Raw genomic sequence first — 19,900 nt, 5'->3', positions numbered from 1 at the left:
GATTAAGTTCTAGGGATTTTGATCCGCTAGATTGTTACACAAGAACAAGATAAAGATTTCTAGTTGATTGGATTTAACTTTACAATCTAGAAATTGATCTTGAAGTTGCAGATGAGATGAAATATTTGTGTCTGCTTCTTTTTCTTTGTTCTCGAGTTCTGTGTTCTTGATTGGATGATTATTTTTCTTTCTGCCGCTTCTATGTCTTTTTAATTCATTCAACAGAATTGAATTGAATTGGAATGACAATCCTATAGCTGGCAAGACTTTCGGTAGGACAATGGATTGAACTAGCAAGACAATCTGATTGAACTACAATGACTTTCGGTATGACAATCAGTTGAACTAGCAAGACTATCTCCTTCCTAGTAGAACTTTCGGTAGGACAATTGAAATGACTTGGCATGACAATCGGTATGACAATCCTGATTGTCATGCTAGTTCATTTTCAATTGTCTTGCTGATTTAAGACTGTTTTTAATCCAATTTAAATTCTGAAAATCCTTAATATTAATTCTGATTAATTAATCAATTAATTTAATTAATCAAATAAATTAATCTTTGCAGATATAATTTATTTTCTTAATTAAATTATATGACTTAATTAATTAATAGAGAATTAATACTAACCCTGAGCAGCAACCAATCTTCTGAATATCTTCTGAAAATCACTGAGAATTATGAATCAATTCCACCACTTCAACATTGACACTCGATGTACTGTCTGGTTCATGAGTGACTAACTTCCATGACGTTTCTTCATGTCTTGACTTTGATACTTTGATTTTCTTCAGATTAAATCCTTGTAATTAATGATACTCTGACGAGATCTCTGTCACTTGATTAAATCCACACTCTTGATTTATATCACTGAGGCATGATCAATTTCTTGAACTTCTTCTAGTGAATTAATTCCTCAAGTCTGTAGATGAACCTTGTTTCTGAATCCTTTGACAGATATTACTCTGTGAGATCTCTTTTGACGGTAGATCCACTATTTACTTATTACATTCTTATTTGAGTTGAGTTGAATCCTCGAATATACAAATAGGCTATGACATATGACTTACAGATTAGCTCCTAATTACTTGGCTAATGACCGCTGATCTGTTATACGGTCCGCTTAACTTTCGTTCTCGTTCATCGTTTGAGGGATCATACCCGAGATCTTATTACTTGGGTTCCCTTAACCTTTCTCAATACATTATATCCCTTTTATGATCCTCTCTTATAATCCTTGAATTTAAATCATTTTTATCCTGTTACCTTATACTCAATTCTTTCGGTATCTGGTGGATTTTCGGGAAAAATCAAAGTGTTCGGATTTGGATTCTGACGATCTTTACATACACTTATATACCACATAGAGTACTTATAAGATCTCATAAAATCAATAAAAGAACCCCTACATAGTGTGGTATGAAAAGTTTCCTTATTCAGCATAATCAACAAAACCACTATTCATAAGGGTTACAAAAAGTCCAAAAATTTTGAGGTTATTACATGTTGGAACAAAGACCAATTCCACTATACCAGCTTCCACATGTTCCCTTATGAAATGGTATCTGATACTGATGTGCTTAGTCATTAAATGTTGCATTGGATTTCCTGTCATTGCAATAGCACTTTGATTATCACAATATATAGGAATAGTATAATATTCTAACCCATAATCCAGTAGTTGATTCTTCATCCATAGAATCTGAGCACAACAGCTTCCTGTAGCAATGTATTATGCTTCTGCAATTGAAGTGAAAATTGACTTTTGTTTCTTGCTATACCAAGAAACCAATCTGCCTCCAAGAAATTAGCAGCTTCCAAAAGTACTTTTCCTGTCTATTTTGTATCCTATAAAATCAGCATCTGAATATCCAATTAGCTTAAAGTCTGAATCTCTAGGATACCATAATCCCAGATTCATGATGCCTTTGAGATACTTAAAATTCTTTTCACATCTAATAGATTAGGTTCTCTAGGGTCAGCTTGGAACCTTGCACAAAGAAAGGTGGCATACATGATATCAGGTCTACTAGCAGTTAGATATAGGAGTGAGCCAATCATACCTCTGTAGTTAGTTATATCTACTAAAGAACCAGTATTTGAATCTAACTTGGTTGCAGTGGCCATAGGAGTTGATGCAGTTGAGCAGTCTTGCATTCCAAATCTTTTTAGTAAATCCTGGTGTATGTAGCATAATTTATGAAGATTCCTTCATTAGTCTGTTTGACTTGTAACCCCAGAAAGTAACTCAATTCTCCCATCATACTCATTTGATACATAGACTGTATTAGCTTTGCAAATCTCTCACAGAGGTTATCATTAGTAGATCCAAAAATGATATCATCAACATATACTTGTACTAATAACAAGTCCTTACCATGGTATTTATAAAAGAGAGTTTCATCAATTGTACATCTTGTGAAACCAATCTCTAGCAGAAATAGAGCAAGTGTTTCATACTAGGCCCTTGGAGCTGGCTTTAATCTATAGAGTGCTTTATCCAGTAAGTAGACATGATCTGGATACCTTGGATCAATGAACACTGGAGGCTGTTCAACATAAACTTCCTCTTCGAGTTCTCCATTTAAGAATGCACTCTTCATATCTATTTGGAACACCTTAAACTTCTTGTGAGCAACATAGGCAAGAAATATTCTTATTGCCTCTAACCTTGCAACTGGAGAAAATGTCTCATCATAATCAATGCCTTCTTGTTATGAGTAACCCTTTGCAACTAGTCTTGCTTTGTTCCTTGTAACAATGCCCTCACTGTCAGTTTTGTTTCTGAACACCCACTTTGTGCCAACTACAGATCTGTTCTTTGGTCTTGGCATAAGAGTCCAGACTTTGTTCCTTTCAAATTCATTGAGCTCTTCCTGCATTATTGTGACCCAGTCAGCATCTTGTAGAGCTTCTTTAACCTTTTTAGGTTTAGTTTAAAATAGAAAAGAATGATAGATACATTCATTCGGAGTGGCTTTTCTTGTTCTTACACCAGTGTCAGGCTTTCCAATGATTAAGTCAGGTGTGTGTGACTTAGACCATTTTCTTGTAGATGGAAGTTGACTTCTAGAAGACGAACCTCCCCCTCGATCCATGAATTCTCTGTTATTTCTTTGAGTAGTACCACTTTTGTTTCCTGATGCTCCCCCTGAATCAGTGTTCCCATGGTTATCAGTATTTGATTCATCAGAATTTAAGGAAGATGAGTCTGATGATCTTTATACTGATGTCTCTTGAAATGAACCACTTTCAGTAGTCTCTGAATTTAAGTTATGTTGCTCCCCCTCAACATATGCTTCAGTGTCAGGAGTATTTCCACTGTTTTGTGGAATCTCAGAGCTTTGAATGATATCAGGACTTACTGTATCAAAGTCAGGATTTAAAAGTTCAGCATAAGGTACTTCATTTTCAAATCTTGACTTGTCATGGTCATCTGCATCTTCTAGACCTGTTATCTTCTTGTCATCAAAAGATACATGTATAGATTCCATGATTGTTCTTGTTCTCAAATGATAATCTCTGAAGGATTTTGTAGTCAACGGATATCCTACAAATATTCCTTCATCAGCTTTCAGATCAAACTTGGTCAGCTGCTCCGGATGAGTTTTGAGAACAAAACACTTACAACCAAAAATAAGAAAGAATTTCAAATTTGGCTTCTTTCCTTTCACCATCTCAAATGTGTCTTTCCATGCTTGTTGATCAATGTTGCATTTTGTGTAAAGCAAGCAGTTTGCACAGCCTCATCCCAGAAGTAGGTAGGCAATCTTGCTTCTTCTAGCATGGTCCTTGCAGCTTCTATCAGAGTTCTATTCTTTCTTTCAACAACTCCATTTTGTTGTGGAGTTCTAGGAGCAGAAAACTCTTGTTTTATCCCCTTGAGCTTGCAGAAATCTTCCATAGAGCTATTCTTGAATTCCGTTCCATTATCACTTCTGATGATATTCACTTTGTATGTTGATCCTTTCTCCAGCCCCATCACATGATGAAGAAGAATGGATTGATATTCATTGTAACGCTTGTAAATATTTGTTATGAATGTAATATGATAATTTGTTTTGTGCTATAAAATTTTTGTGTGAATCCAATGTGTTCGTATATATTCTTCATTGTATGGCATTCCGAATATCGCTAGGTTATTTAAGCGTATAATTTAGCGTACGCAAGCTAATTTCGTTACGCGAGTAAATAATATTTGAGTTGTTGTAGTTGTGATTAAGCGATAGATTATTATTCGGCTTTGAATCAAATTATTTTCATTTTCTTATGTGGCTTAGAATATTTATTAAGGTTTGTTTAATAGAGTATTGACCTTAGAAAAATTCTTTGAAAATATATTCTTGTTCAAAATTTTTGAAAACACTTTTATAAAACTTCTAGAATTTTATAGTATTTATGATATTAATTTTATGATTTATGAAGCTATATTTTATTTAATAAAATTCATTCTTTTTAATCATACTTTTATTAATTATTGAATTACTAGTATACCCTTGCATGCATTCAAGCTTATAAGAGAGTCCAAGGCTAGTATCGTCCATTCTAACCCCCACTAACGTGCAAGATTACCTCTTTAACCTTGCATGCATTTTTGTCACTATTAGCAAGAAGGACATTATTGTACATTCCTCATTCCACTACCTTTCTAGTCAAATTAAAGAGACAAAAACCAAGTGAGTGCCCTCATTTTCATCAACACACCCACTCAAACACCCTCTCCTCTCCTCTCTTTACTCCCTCTCGACGGAAGCTCATCCCCACCCCCATTCTTGCCATTTTCTTCATTTTTATTCATCTTCTTTCACTTAAGTTAGTCAAGCCAAGAACTTTATCATTTAATGGAGTAGCATCATTTTGAGGTGAGTTTTATGCTTGCATGTTGAAGAAGCCGAGGTTGAGACCTTGGTTCTTATGAACTTAAGGTTGCAACCATGGTGGCTTATAGAATGAACAAGATATGATCTTGGAAAGGTGTTACACTTCTATTTTACCAGGTCATACTCATTGTTCATAAACATTTGGCAATGATTTCTTAAGAGCCCGATGTAAAATGTTGATTTGAGAAGTTTTTATGAAAAAGGACCATGCATGTTGATTTTTAAAGTTTTGCTCTTTATAAATATTGTTTTGTTAAGTCTAAACCCTTTCATGCTATTTTTACTTCAAGATATCTTAAGTTTAGTACTTGCATGTTGATTTTAGTACTTTCATGTTAGTTTAAGCACTTACATGTTGGATATAATACTTGCATGTCGACTCAAAAGTGATTTTCAAAGTAGAAACCATACTTGTTGATTTTGTGCATTGATACTTGACTTGTAAGAGATTGCATGCTGTGGTTTTTTGTTATAAAATTCTAGATACAGTATTTCAAGATGATAAGTGATTATATTCAGTAGATATCAAGTGATTATTTTGGGGTTATAGTTCGAATTTTTCTTAAAAACTCGAGGACATGATGTTACTATTATAGTTGATCTTTTAACCTCTTGATACTTTATTTTTGTGAGTTGCATGCTATGATCCCTTTTATAAAATGCTAGTTTAAGTTATATATGATGAAATGAGCTTAATTTCAGTAGGTGTCATGAAGTTACCATGCATGCATACTTCGAATTCTTGCTTAAAAATGCTAAGTGATGGTTTGTCTTGTAATGTGTTACCTTACTTGTTTTTATAAAAGCTTTTCATGCTAAATAAAATTGCAAATTAGCCTTATATGTTGATAGTCAGTAGGTATTAGTGTATGTTAGGACTTTCCTTGGTTGGTTGTTGAATGTTATTTGGTTTTGGTGTAGTAAAGGGAGTTAAGGTGGAAGGAGTCGCATTGATCTTAGTTTGGCAGATTTTTATACTAGAAGTTTAGGTCACTTTAGGTGAGTTTTAGCAAGGTCTTGATAGGCCTGAGCTCAAGGGAATTGGGAATTGGTTCATACTTGAGTCTTGCAGCTTTAGATTGTATAAAAGCTTGCATTTGATTAGGCACACACACATAAACCCTAGAGCAACTCAAAACAGGGCAGGTTTGGGTAAACTTGACTTTTGGTTGATTATTGTCATGTCATAAGTTAGGCCTTCATGGGGACTTGGTATAAATAGATGTAATGAAGTCTTAGGAAACTTAATAAGTCATTAAAACCAAGAATTGAACTAAATAATTGAGTTTTAACTTGGTAAAATCAAGGCAGTTTGGAAATCAGGAAAGACAGTTTTGTGTCAACTTCCACTTGAGGCCTAGGGAGGCCTGAGTGAGGCCTTTGAGTCATTCCAACTTTGAGAGTCATTTTAGAGTCTTAATAACCTTTGAGAGTTTGTTTGGAGTGAAGGTCCAAGGTGGAGATACCTTATTTCCACCAAAACACCCGAGAGTCACCATTAAAGTTTCCTCTAGAAGCTCTAGAGAGGTGTGTTGCATTTGTGTGTCTTTTAAGTGAGGCCTTGATGTCAAACTAATTGTTAAAGTTATATTAAAGTCATAATAAGTCATAGGAGCCATAATATAGCAAAGGCCCTGGGTAGAACTTGATATCTTTTCCAAGGCACATAATTGGTGCCAAGGTGTGCATTTGGTAAAGTTTAGTAGTATGCATTGCATTTGTGAGTCATTTGAGGTGAGGCATAAGTGTGCCTTACTAAATTTAGGTTGAGTTAAGGTCTGTTAAGGAGGATTAGGAGTATTGGTCATGATAATTGTATGTATGTGATTAAATGCCTAAGTGACTAAGGTCGTAAATAGAATCTAAATGTGTACTATTAACTAAATAATAAATTGCCATGTCATTTCTTGCTATGTGTTATGTGGTTTATATGGTGCATATATTATTTGTAATTATTAGAATTTAAGTGTATATATATCTATAAGTGTGTATATGTGTATATGTGTATATGCATATTTATATGTATATCCTTTGGAAACCCAAACACTGGTATCGTTTCCTTCATTTGAAATTTGACAATACAAACCCTTGTTATCTTGTCCGTGATCAAGAACCCTTTTTAAATTAAAATGAATTGATTAAAAGGAATTGGATGGTATGTTTTAATAAGACTGAGGCGCCAGTCACCGTTAAAACCTCAGTAGCAGGGAGCCTGGTGGTTTTTGAAAGGAATATGTCCTAAGTCCAATCATGTATTAGGATTTAGGAATAACCTTTTATATAATCTGTTTTTGATTTCATTGATTTTAATAAAAGACTTGTTTTATTTTTATTACGGGCTCTATCTATTTAAGTGTTTAAATAAGATATACCATAGTTTAGAGTAAAGCTTTTTATGGATTATGATGAGATCATAATAGTGAGACCTAAAAAGATGATAACTCTAAACTTAAATAGTTCCTGGTCATAGGATTACTAACTGGTAATTAATAATCCGCAAAGATCGGTACGTACTATGCTTGCTTCATTATGAAGGATGTCTGTTCTCATAGACATTTGTGTGGTGACACTATAGCTAGTATGTAGGTGCTTATTATAGAATAAGTTCACTGAACATGACTCGCACAGCTGAACAACTGATGGAGTTCACTCACGTGTCAGCAGTTGTTCACATAGTGATAGTTGTACAAGTATCCTTAGATTTGAGGTCATCATAGTCATCTTGTGTACACTGAACTATGCTTTGGTTTAGTTCTTAGTCTCCAGGGACAATTATTAGGGCTCTTCTGGGTATAGGAATTTGTACACGAAGATAGTGTATGATCAATAAAGGATCTACCCCTTCCAGTGAAGGAAACGAATGTTCAAGGCTGATCCACTTATGCTAGTTCAGGAATCTCTGGCCAGAGTGAATGAAATTAGAAAGGAGTTTCTAATTTGCATAGAACTAAGCATAGTAAATGGTAAGCAAGTGATTGAATTAGATAGGCTTGACACGAGATCCATGCTTTGTATTTAATCGGGACATTGTAGGGTAGAAGGAGTTTATTGTACGGTAACTATTCACTGACAGGTTCTTGGTATTCTAAGCAGTGAATTCATATTATCCGGATAGTCGCGATATGTTAAGAAGCATCACTCACGATGTAGAATAAATGTGATTAATTAATTAATCATATTTAATAAATTAGAGAATTTATATAAATAATGATAAAATAGTTTTATTATTATTTATTTCTACTACCGGCTTAATATTGAACCTACAGGGTCACACCATAAAGAGAGAATGATTTAATGGTGGAGGAATTAATTAATAATGGCTAATAATTATTTATTTATGAAATAAATAATTAATTGGCAAATTTAATAATTGATTAAATGAGATTTAATTGATTATAAAAAGTTCTTAATATTATTAATTAAAGGTTTTATTTTTTGGAAATTAAATCAAGAGAGAATTATTTCTAAAGTGTTTAGAAAAGGATTAATGATTAAAAGGTGTTTTAATTATTAATGAGAATAATAAATGGGATAATAATAATAATATTTATGGAAAAATTTCAGCTGAAAATTTTGCCTATAAATACACTATTATAGACCCTAATTTTATTCTAACCTCGAAACCCGAAAACCCAAAAAGTTTGGAAAACCCAATTCTCTCCACCTCCTTCCTCCTCCTTAACATCGTTTTCTTGGTGGATACCGGTGGAGTGCTTCACACTTGAGGAGCAACTGCTATGGATCTCTAATCGTTGTCTCCGAATTATTTTAAAAGGTTAGATTCGATCCCTCGAATTTTTATTCACGATTTATATGTTTTTTTTTGGATTTTATATGTGTAAAAGTGTTTTACCATGCCCCCGCTGCAATTAAAATCCAACAATGGTATCAGAGCATAGGTTGAATGCATATAGATCTGTGGTAAAAATTTCAGAATTTTATGTGCTTGTATGAATTAATTATGATTTTTACAAGTTATATCATGGATTAATTTTGTTTGATGAGAAATTGTTTCTCAGAATAATTTTTAATGTTGATCTGGGTTCTACAAGTGTTGTAGATCGTCTGGGTATTTTTTTCATAATTTTAGGATGTATAGATTTTTTATTATGAATTTTTGAAGTTGTATCACTTAAATTTGTAATTAAATATATAATTATATATATATATATGTAATTGTAAGTAAGTATATATATATTATACTTCTGCTATTTGTACATCTGCTCTGCTGTCTGCTGTCTGTGTGTTGCACGGAAAGAGAAGGAGGTCAGGTCTGACATGCACGTTTTTCGAGGAGAAAGTGACGGCTGCTGCAGAAAAACAAAAAGAAAAACAAAAAAATATGGGTGTAACGCATTCCGGGAATGCATTACACACCTGTGGCGCATTCACGGAATGCGTTACACCCTTTAATGGCTTAAAAGGGGTGTAACGCATCACCGGAATGCGTTACAGCCCGTCTGTTGATATTAAAATTGATTTTCTGGGTGTTTCGTAACTCCGTTTTGGGCGTGCAATATACCGTTGGATTCTTTTTTTCGAGACGGATCTAATGAAGTAATCAATTTTAGTTTATATAAAAGTTTTGAACTGTTTATATTTCCATGAAGTGTTTTAAAGCTATTTTTAACTGTTTAAGTTGCTTTTAAATGCTTCATGTGATACATAGAGATGTATAATGCTTAGAATAATGTGCTAGATGATATAACATGCCTACCTTGATGTTTATTCATGTTGATATATGTGATATATGCTTAGTTTATCATGCGATGATAGATTTAGGTGAACTTAAATAAACATAAGGCGTTTGTTAGACAACCTAGTATAGTGAAATTATTTCATAACCTTAATAAAAATATTATGAATACAATCATGAGATTCTTGTGTTTGTGAAACACGTTATTGAATATGAATGTTCGATATAAGAGAAAGGATGATTCTGTCAACAACAGATTTCTATCTGTAAGAAAGGGTTATTAAGTGACGCCTCTTGACAATGCTCCACCCGATCTGGGAATCAGCTGATTATTGATTATTGATTTGAAATATTTAATTTAAAAGGAAGAATCTCTTTATAATATGATTATGATTATAACGTAATATAATCCCTCTAAAATTAAATAATATCAAGTAGTAATTGGCCAATGACACAACGGGCTTGTGTCGGTCATAGCCTTCCAACATGGTAGAAAGTAGTTCTTATTTTTGAATCATTGTCGTTTCGTGCCACAGCCGAGGGCTTTGATTTCGAAATAAGAAATACTTGTCTATTACATAGAGATGTGTACATTGAATAAGAATCTAAAGGTCGTTACGTGCCACAGCCGTGGGCCTTTGGGGACTGATTCAATTGTACGGAATGTTGGGTTAGACTTGACTTAGAATATTGAGTTTGTCGTGCCACAGTCGTGACTCAATTATTCAAGAGGCTAAAGTTTGATTAGGGAATAACATTAGATGTAATTGACAAGAGTTGTCTGCCTATTGAACATTACATGGCGTTTCGTGCCACAGCCGGGGTTGTGTAATGGAATGTAGGATCCCTATTCCCACTAGCATTATGAATGCTTAATTTTTCATGTAGGGGGTTGAATAAATTAAGAAAACTAGTGGGAGCCACTTATGAATAAAGACCCGATTCATATAGTGTTTTGAAATGAAATCGAATATTTGCTAAGTGTTGTTATGTGTTTATCATTTACAGATTTACTTTATACGTTATGTCTTCTGCATTATCACTCAGGAGCATACTAGATGCTCACAAATTGACTGGTCCTAATTATGCTGACTGACTTCGAAACTTGAGAATTGTTCTCAGGATTGAGAAGCTGGAATACGTGATTGACTCACCTAAGCCTACTGAACCTGCTAGTGATGCACATAATGATGAACATGTTGTGTATCGTAAGTGGATAGATGATGTAAATGTTGCTCAATGCATCATGCTAGCTTCCATGAACATTGAGCTACAGAAGTAACATGAGCATATGGATGCTCACACTATCCTCATGCATCTACAAGAGTTGTATGATGTGGCGGGGAGGACAGCTCGATATGAGATATCGAAGGAGCTGTTCGGTTGTAGGATGTCTGAGGGATCATCTGTGAATGACGATGTACTTAAGATGATCAATTTGATTGAACGTCTTGGACAACTTGGTTTTGTCATGGATGGGGAGCTGAGCCAAGACCTGGTCTTGCAATCGCTTCCGAGTTCATTCTCGCAGTTTGTTGTGAACTTTCACATGAATAAGTTGGATGTCAGCCTGCCTAAACTCCACAACATGTTGAAGACTGCAAAATCGAATTTTCCCCCTAAGAAGAGTTTTGTTCTTCTAATTGGTGAAGGTTCCAATCCTAAGAAACGGAAGAGGAACCCTTCCAAGAAGAAGAAAGTAGGTGAGAAAATGCCGGTTCCACCAAAAGCTGAAGACCCCAAGAGCAAAGTTGTTTGCTTTCACTGTAACAAGGTGGGGCACTGGAAGATGAACTGCAAGGTTTACCTTACAGAATTGAAGAAGAAGAAGGGCAGTGAGACTACCGCTTCTGATTCAGGTATGTTCATGATAGAAATGAATATGTCATTAAATCAAATTTCTACTTGGGTATTAGATACCGCCTGTGGTTCTCAAATCTGCAATTTGTTGCAGGGACCAAGGAGAAGTAGGACTCTTGAGGAAGAGGAGGTGATTCTACTGATGGAAATGGAGCAAGAGTTGCTGCTGAAGATGTAGAATCATTTCATTTACATAGGCCTACGGGCAAGACTATTGTTTGAAATAATTGTTATTTTGTTCCCTCGATTGTGAGGAATATTATTCCCATGTTAGACTTGGCTGGATTTTCATTTATTATTGAGAATAATGAATGTTCTATTCTTAGAGATAATATTCTTTATGGACGTGGTACTTTAAATAATGGTCTGTATATATGTGACATGATTTACTTCAGATTGAACAAACTAATAAAAGAAAAGGGATGATGAAAATCTCACTTCATCGTGGCACTGCAGTCTCCATTTAGTAGACATGGAGAGAGGGCTGCAAATTTGCTAGGAATGGTACACACAGATGTATGTGGACCAATGTCTACGCAAGCCATGGGTGGATTTTCGTACTTCATTACTTTCATAGATGATAGATCTAGATTCGGATATGTGTTTGATGAAACACAAGTCTGAGGCCTTTGAAAAGTTCAAAGAATATAAGTATGAAGTGGAGAAACAAACCAAACATAGTATTATAATTCTTCGATTAGATCGAGGTGGTGAATACTTGAAATGGAGAGTTTCTGGATTATCTCAAAGTAAATGGTATAGTCTCCCAGTGGACGCCTCCAGATTGGTATCTGAAAGGAGAAATCGAACTTTGTTAGACATAGTTCGGTCCATGATGAGCTATGCAAATCTTCCAGTATTCCTATGGGGTTATGCATTGGAAACCTCAGCATATTAACTGAATAAGGTGCTTTCCAAAATCTGTTTCTCAAACTTCGTATGAGATATGGAAAGAAAGGAAACCGAGTCTTAAACACGTTAAGATTTGGGGATGTCCAGCTTATGTCAAGTAAGTTGACCCAGATAAGCTGGAATATCGATCCGTAAAATATAGTTTTGTGGGATATCCTAAATAGACTTTAGGGGATTACTTTTACACCGATCATCGGGTGTTTGTCTCCAGACATGCTACCTTCTTGGAAAAGGAGTTTATCCTTGAAGGAAACAGTAGGAGCAAAATTGAACTTGATGAAGTTCAAGAAGCACAAACTACTACAGATCGAGTGGAAACACCTGTTCTGACTGAACAACCTCTTGTGGAACAGCCCATTTATAGATCAGGGAGAGTGTCTCGCCAACCTGAGAGGTAATATGGCCTTGTCATTGAGAATGACAATGAGTTGTCGATCATTGATGATGACGACCCTGTTACCTATAATGAGGCTAAGAGTAGTGTTGACTCAGAGAAATGGCATAGTGCCATGAAATCCAGAATGGAATCTATGTATACGGTATACAAAAGATAGATTATAGAAGATGGCCAGGTGGAGACCTATAAGGCCAGGCTTGTGGCAAAAGGATTCAAACAAAGGCAATGGATTGACTTTGATGAAACCTTTTACCTGTAGCCCTGTTAAAATCAGTTCGGATTTTGCTTGCGAATGCTGCTTACTACGACTATGTGATCTGGCAAATAGCCAGATGGTTTTCTTTCCAAGGGAAATGAAAACCTAGTGTGTAAGCTGCTGCGAACCATATGTGGTTTAAAGCAAGCTTCTCGAAAGATGGAACATTCGTTTTGATGAGACAATCAAAGAGTTTGATTTTATCAAAAAACGTAGATGAACCATGCGTCTACAAAAGGGTTAGTGGGAGCACGGTAACATTTCTTGTATTGTATTGAAATAGAGTTGACACACATAACAACATAGCAGACCCACTCACAAAGCTACTTTCTGAAAGTCACTTTGATCGTCATAAAGACAAGATGGGTATTAGATACCAGAGTGATTGGCTTTAGTACAAGTGGGAGATTGAAAGGAATATGTCCTAAGTCCAATCATGTATTAGGATTTAGGAATAACTTTTTATATAATCTGTTTTTGATTTCATTGATTTTAATAAAAGACTTGTTTTGTTTTTATTACGGGCTCTATCTATTTAAGTGTTTAAATAAGATATACCATAGTTTAGAGTAAAGCTTTTTATGGATTATGATGAGATCATAATAGTGAGACCTAAAAAGATGATAACTCTAAACTTAAATAGTTCCTGGTCATAGGATTACTAACTGGTAATTAATAATCCGCAAAGATCAGTACATACTATTGCTTCATTATGAAGGATGTCTGTTCTCAAAGACATTTGTGTGGTGACACTATAGCTAGTATGTAGGTGCTTATTATAGAATAAGTTCACTGAACATGACTCGCACAGCTGAACAACTGATGGAGTTCACTCATGTGTCAGCAGTTGTTCACATAGTGATAGTTGTACAAGTATCCTTAGACTTGAGGTCATCATAGTCATCTTGTGTACACTGAACTATGCTTTGGTTTAGTTCTTAGTCTCCAGGGACAATTATTAGGGCTCTTCTGGGTATAGGAATTTGTACACGAAGATAGTGTATGATCAATAAAGGATATACCCCTTCCAGTGAAGGAAGCAAATGTTCAAGGCTGATCCACTTATGCTAGTTCAGGAATCTCTGGCCAGAGTGAATGAAATTAGAAAGGAGTTTCTAATTTGCATAGAACTAAGCATAGTAAATGGTAAGCAAGTGATTGAATTAGATAGGCTTGACACGAGATCCATGCCTTGTATTTAATCGGGACATTATAGGGTAGAAGGAGTTTATTGTACGGTAACTATTCACTGACAGGTTCTTGGTATTCTAAGCAGTGAATTCATATTATTCGGATAGTCGTGATATGTTGAGAAGCATCACTCATGATGTAGAATAAATGTGATTAATTAATTAATCATATTTCATAAATTAGAGAATTTATATAAATAATGATAAAATAGTTTTATTATTATTTATTTCTACTACCGGCTTAATATTGAACCTACAGGGTCACACCATAAAAAGAGAATGATTTAATGGTGGAGGAATTAATTAATAATGGCTAATAATTATTTATTTATGAAATAAATAATTAATTGGCAAATTTAATAATTGATTAAATGAGATTTAATTGATTATAAAAAGTTCTTAATATTATTAATTAAAGGATTTAATTTTTGGAAATTAAACCAAGAGAGAGAATTATTTCTAAAGTGTTTAGAAAAGGATTAATGATTAAAAGGTGTTTTAATTATTAATGAGAATAATAAATGGGATAATAATAATAATATTTATGGGAAAATTTCAGCTGAAAATTTTGCCTATAAATACACTATTATAGACCCTAATTTTATTCTAACCTCGAAACCCGAAAACCCAAAAAGTTTGGAAAACCCAATTCTCTCCACCTCCTTCCTCCTCCTTAACATCGTTTTCTTGGTGGATACCGGTGGAGTGCTTCACACTTGAGGAGCAACTGCTATGGATCTCTGATCGTTGTCTCCGAATTATTTTAAAAGGTTAGATTCGATCCCTCGAATTTTTATTTATGATTTATATGCTTTTATTTGGATTTTATATGTGTAAAAGTGTTTTACCATGCCCCCGCTGCGATTAAAATCCAACAGTTTTTATATGGCCAATGTGTGTCGAGGATCCTCAAAGGTTGTGAATCGCTTGTTATGTGGTTCAGAGCTTTGATGTGGGCTGATCACCCCTCATTGCTCATAGCGCTGTGTGATTTCCAATTCCATTCACTCATTATAACTTGATCTTCTATTTGAGATTTCATATTGCTGATTTATCTTCTGTTATCGTTTTATCACGGTTATGATGCATTGTTATATACTGTTATTCACTTGCTGAGCATTTTTCTCATTAATATTGTTATTGATGTTATCTCTTCAGTGAAACCCGAAGATGGTTTGTTTCAAGCAAACCGCGCGTAAGACTTCTGGGGACTTGGGGTATGCCTACTGTCAGATGTTGAAGCAGGTAGGGAACTAGTAGTTCCCTAAGGGTTGTAAACTTTGGGTTTAAAATTCGGTAGAAATTTGACTTGGGATATTTTTAGTCTGTAATAATGAAGATGTTAGATGTTGTTCAAACTCATTACTGTGTATTCGGGGATTGTGGATAAGGGTTGTAGCCTTAATATTCTATCTTTTTTAGTACTTTAATGTTTAATTATTATTATGCATATTTCTGCTAGTTAGTAGTGTGGGTCCGTCACAGGTTGGTATCAGAGCCACAGGTTTGAGTCACTGAACAACATAGGATAAATGAATACAAGATAGGAAATTAGAGGATAGGATGAACTTAGATCATTTGGGTTTTGGGACGTTAGAATCTATAGGTTTTCTGACCCTTTTATTTATAACCGCGTATATTTATAACTGTTTGGCAGGCATCATCCTCATCGACTCTCGGATTCCCTTCTACTGTGCCATTCCCTCTTTATGAGTAGATGGTATTGACTGTTGATCAACTGGAGGGCGAGAACGTGAATCTTTAATGTAGGGTGGACCAGTTGTACTGCAAGAACTCGAATAACGAGCCAGACCGACCTCGATTGATAGCTAGGCTTGAGGAGATCATCCAGATGGATGAGGACCGATTGACATTGATGATTCCCCACCGTGAGAGCGAGCGAGTCAGATCACTCTTACCTCCATTTCCGACGAGCTCCGCCGAGTGATTAGCCATCTCCGTGCCCCTGTTCCCCCACCACCATCCTCTTAGACTATCATATAGTCCACTTGTTTCCAGTATCGTTGTTGATTAGTACTTTGATTTCCATTTGTACATTATACCCAGATTGTTTCGGGAAGACTTTATTTGCACTTTATTTTATGTTTGTACTTTATTCGCATTTTTCATTCGAACTAATGTTAAATTCACACTTTGATTATCTCCATAATATTGCCATCTCATTAACATGCTATATACTTGCTTAAATAGAACCTTGTTGTTTAAATTCTGTCAATTCCTTTAGAACTTGATCATGTCAAATCTTTCCCTAAAATATTCCTTGAATGAGACCTTGTTACTTGATATTTACCTTTGTTATAACCTATATTTGTAAATATTGAACTGTGTATAAACCTTTCTTGTCTACATTCATAAGCATGCCTCCTCGTAGAACTCGCAACACCAATACCGGGGATCATGAAAATCCACCACCCAACTTGACTCAACTCATGCAAATACTTCACCAACAATCTATTACCCTTGCTCAACAACAACAACTCCTTCAGCAACAACTTCAACAACAACCACCTCCACCACCACCAACCCTTACAACTTTTAAATCATTTCAAGCTGTGAAATCATCGGAGTTCCGTAGAACTCGAGACCCTGCAGAAGCCCAATCTTGGCTTAAAGCGATGGAGAAAGCTTTCACGCTAGCAGTTGTAATTGAAGAAAATAAGGTCAACTATGTGTTTTATTTCCTGAAAGATGAAGCGAACTATTGGTGGGAATCAGCCCGTGCTTTAGAAGAAGAGGAAGTTATCACTTGGGATAGATTCAAGAAGATTTTCTTAGGCAAGTGTTTCCCAAAGGTATATGCAGACTCAAATGGAATTGAAGTTCTTTGAATTGAAGCAAGAAGGAATGACTGTTGGAGAGTACGAGAATAAATTCACTGAATTGGCTAGGTTTATCGGAGATTATGTGGACACGGATGAGAAAAGAATGCAGAGGTTTCAACAAGGATTGAAGCCTTGGTTACGAAGCAGAGTGGTTGCCTTTGAATTGACCACATATGCTGAAGTGGTCCAGAAGGCAATGGTAATTAAAGGAGAAAGTAATCAAAATTTGAAGGAGAAAGAGAGTAAGAAAAGGAAGTTCGGCAGTAATGGAGAAGGATCGGCTCAAGGGAGCCAAAGTAGAAGGAATTTCAAGAAGTTTGGATATCAGAATCAAGGAGGACCCCGAAGCTTTAAGAAGGGTGATAATAAGAGTCAGAAGAATAGGATTCAAGGGCCAAGTGGATAAAGACCCCAGCAATCAACAAATCAGGAGTGTAAATTCTGCCACAAGAGATACATGGGTAACTGCAATAAGGCTGACATCGTTTGTTACAAGTGCAATTCGAAAGGTCATTATGAGAATGAGTGCTGAAACTTGAAGCTTCTTGTTACATGCTTTAAGTGTGGAAAGACCGGACACTTGTCGAGGGATTGCAAGACCCCTGGAAATAAAAAGTTGATGCAATTGACGGCCGCCCCTTACAATCAAGCAATGACATCTTCTATTCCAATTCTTCAACTACCTTCAAATCAACCTTCTGAATCTGTAACTCCAGTGTTTCCTCCTTCATATCCTGCTCAGGCCCGGACATTCAACATAAATATCAAGGATGTTGTTCAGAGTTCTGAAGTTGTGGCAGGTACGCTTTCTGTCAAGAATGTCAATGCTAAAGTGCTATTTGATTCCAGAGCCACTAGATCATTCATATCTGAATATTTTCTTGGCAAGTTAAATTGTGAAATTTAACTATCAGTTGAACCTCTATCTATCATTATGGCTAATCAAGAACAAGTATCTGTTAAAAGTATTTGCCCCCGGTGTAAAGTAGAGATTTCAGGCTATAGTTTCCCTGCTTCTCTTATACCTTTTCGACTAGGAAAATTTGATGTTATATTAGGAATGGATTGGTTAGCAGAGCATGGTGCTCAAATATATTGTAAGAAGAAGAAAGTGATTCTTAAGTCCCCTCAAGGAAAGAAAGTAGAGTTCAAAGGACAGAAACAAGTTAAAACATTTGTGACAATGATTCAATCTAAAAAGTTGTTAAGACAAGGATGTGAAGGGTATTTTGCTCATGTAATCGATAGATCTAAAGAAACACCGAATATAGAAAGTATCTCGATAGTTAGCGAATTTCCTGATGTATTTCCGTACGAACTTCCTGGATTGCCTCCTAACCATCAAATTGAGTTTTCTATCGACTTAGCGCCCAGCGTTGTACCTGTATCGAAGGCACCTTATCATATGGCACCAGCAGAAATGAAGAAAATGGTCAATCAACTACAAGAGTTATTGGATAAAGGAGTTATAAGGCCAAGTATATCTCTGTGGGGTGCTCCAATTCTGTTTGTGAAAATGAAAGATGGAAGTATGAGACTGTGCATCGACTATAGAGAATTGAACAAATTGAGAATTAAGAATAAGTACCCCTTACCTCATATTGATGATTTGTTTGATCAACTTAAGGGAGCAGCTTACTTCTCGAAGATTGACTTACAATTAGGATATCATCAGTTAAGATTAAGCCGGAAGACATACCAAAGATTGCTTTCAGAACCAGATATGGACATTACGAGTTTGTAGTTATGGCATTCGGATTGACAAATGCATCAGCCGCCTTTATGGATCTGATGAACCGAGTATTCAAGGAGTATTTGGACAAGTTTGTCATTGTGTCCATCGACGACATTCTAATATACTCAAAGACCGACGAAGAACATGTTGAATATTTGAAAATAGCTTTGGAGACTCTAAGAAGAGAGAAGTTATATGCCAAGTTTACGAAGTGTGAATTCTGGCTATGAGAAGTTCAATTCCTAGGGCATATCGTCGGAAGTGAAGGTATTCGAGTTGATCCCGCGAAGATAGAAGTTGTAAGGAATTTGGAAAGGCCGAAGACCCCGACTGAAGTTAGAAGTTTCATGGGATTGGCCGGATATTATCGAAGATTTGTGAAGGATTTTCAAAGATTGCAGTACCATTGACAAAATTGACCCGAAAGAATGAGAAGTTTGAATGGACGAAGAGTTGTGAAAAGAGTTTTCAAGAATTGAAGTAGAAGTTAGTCACCGCTCTAATATTAGCCTTGTCAGATGATCAAGGAGGCTTTGTAATATTCAGTGATGTGTCACACAAAGGATTGGGTTGTGTTTTAATGCAACACGTAAAGATGATAGCCTACACGTCAAGATAACTTAAGCCTCACGAGCAAAGGTACCCAACACATGACTTGGAACTGGCTGCAATTGTATTTGCTTTGAAGCTATGGAGACATTACCTATATGGAGAAAAATTCGAGATATATACGGATTACAAGAGCCTGAAGTACATTTTCACTCAAAAAGAATTAAACATGAGGCAACGAAGATGGTTGGAGTTGATTAAGGACTACGATTGAACGATCAAATATCATTCTGGGAAAGCGAACGTAGTAGCGGATATGTTAAGTCGTAAAGAGAGATTAAATATGTTTACTATGTCCCAAGAGTTATCAAAGGAATTTGAGAAGATGTGAATTGGGATTCAAGCCCCAAGTGCACCGACAAACATGATTTGTACAGTGACTTTTCAACCAGGATTATTAGGAAAGATTAAGAAGTGCCAAAAAGAAGTGATGAATCAAAGGATGAATGAATTGACTGGAGAAGAGATTTGCACCCAAAAAGACGATCAAGGAATTCTAAGATTCTCATCAAGGATTTGGAT

General features: G+C 35.5%; 1 protein-coding gene across 1 annotated transcript; it reads left to right on the top strand.

Annotated features, from left to right (window-relative positions):
• Window positions 1–16,569: 16,569 nt before the first annotated feature.
• LOC141690670 (uncharacterized) lies at window positions 16,570–18,778 on the top strand. The gene is made up of 4 exons (XM_074495448.1): window positions 16,570–17,004; window positions 17,048–17,233; window positions 17,597–17,834; window positions 17,949–18,778. The coding sequence occupies exons 1-4, from the start codon at window positions 16,570–16,572 to the stop codon at window positions 18,776–18,778; spliced, it is 1,689 nt and encodes a 562-aa protein (XP_074351549.1).
• Window positions 18,779–19,900: the final 1,122 nt, after the last annotated feature.

This window comes from Apium graveolens, chromosome 10, assembly GCF_009905375.1.
Source record: "Apium graveolens cultivar Ventura chromosome 10, ASM990537v1, whole genome shotgun sequence".
NCBI classification, from domain to species: domain Eukaryota; kingdom Viridiplantae; phylum Streptophyta; class Magnoliopsida; order Apiales; family Apiaceae; genus Apium; species Apium graveolens.
Note: the sequence above shows the minus strand (reverse complement) of the source record. Positions and strands in the feature narration are given on the sequence as shown.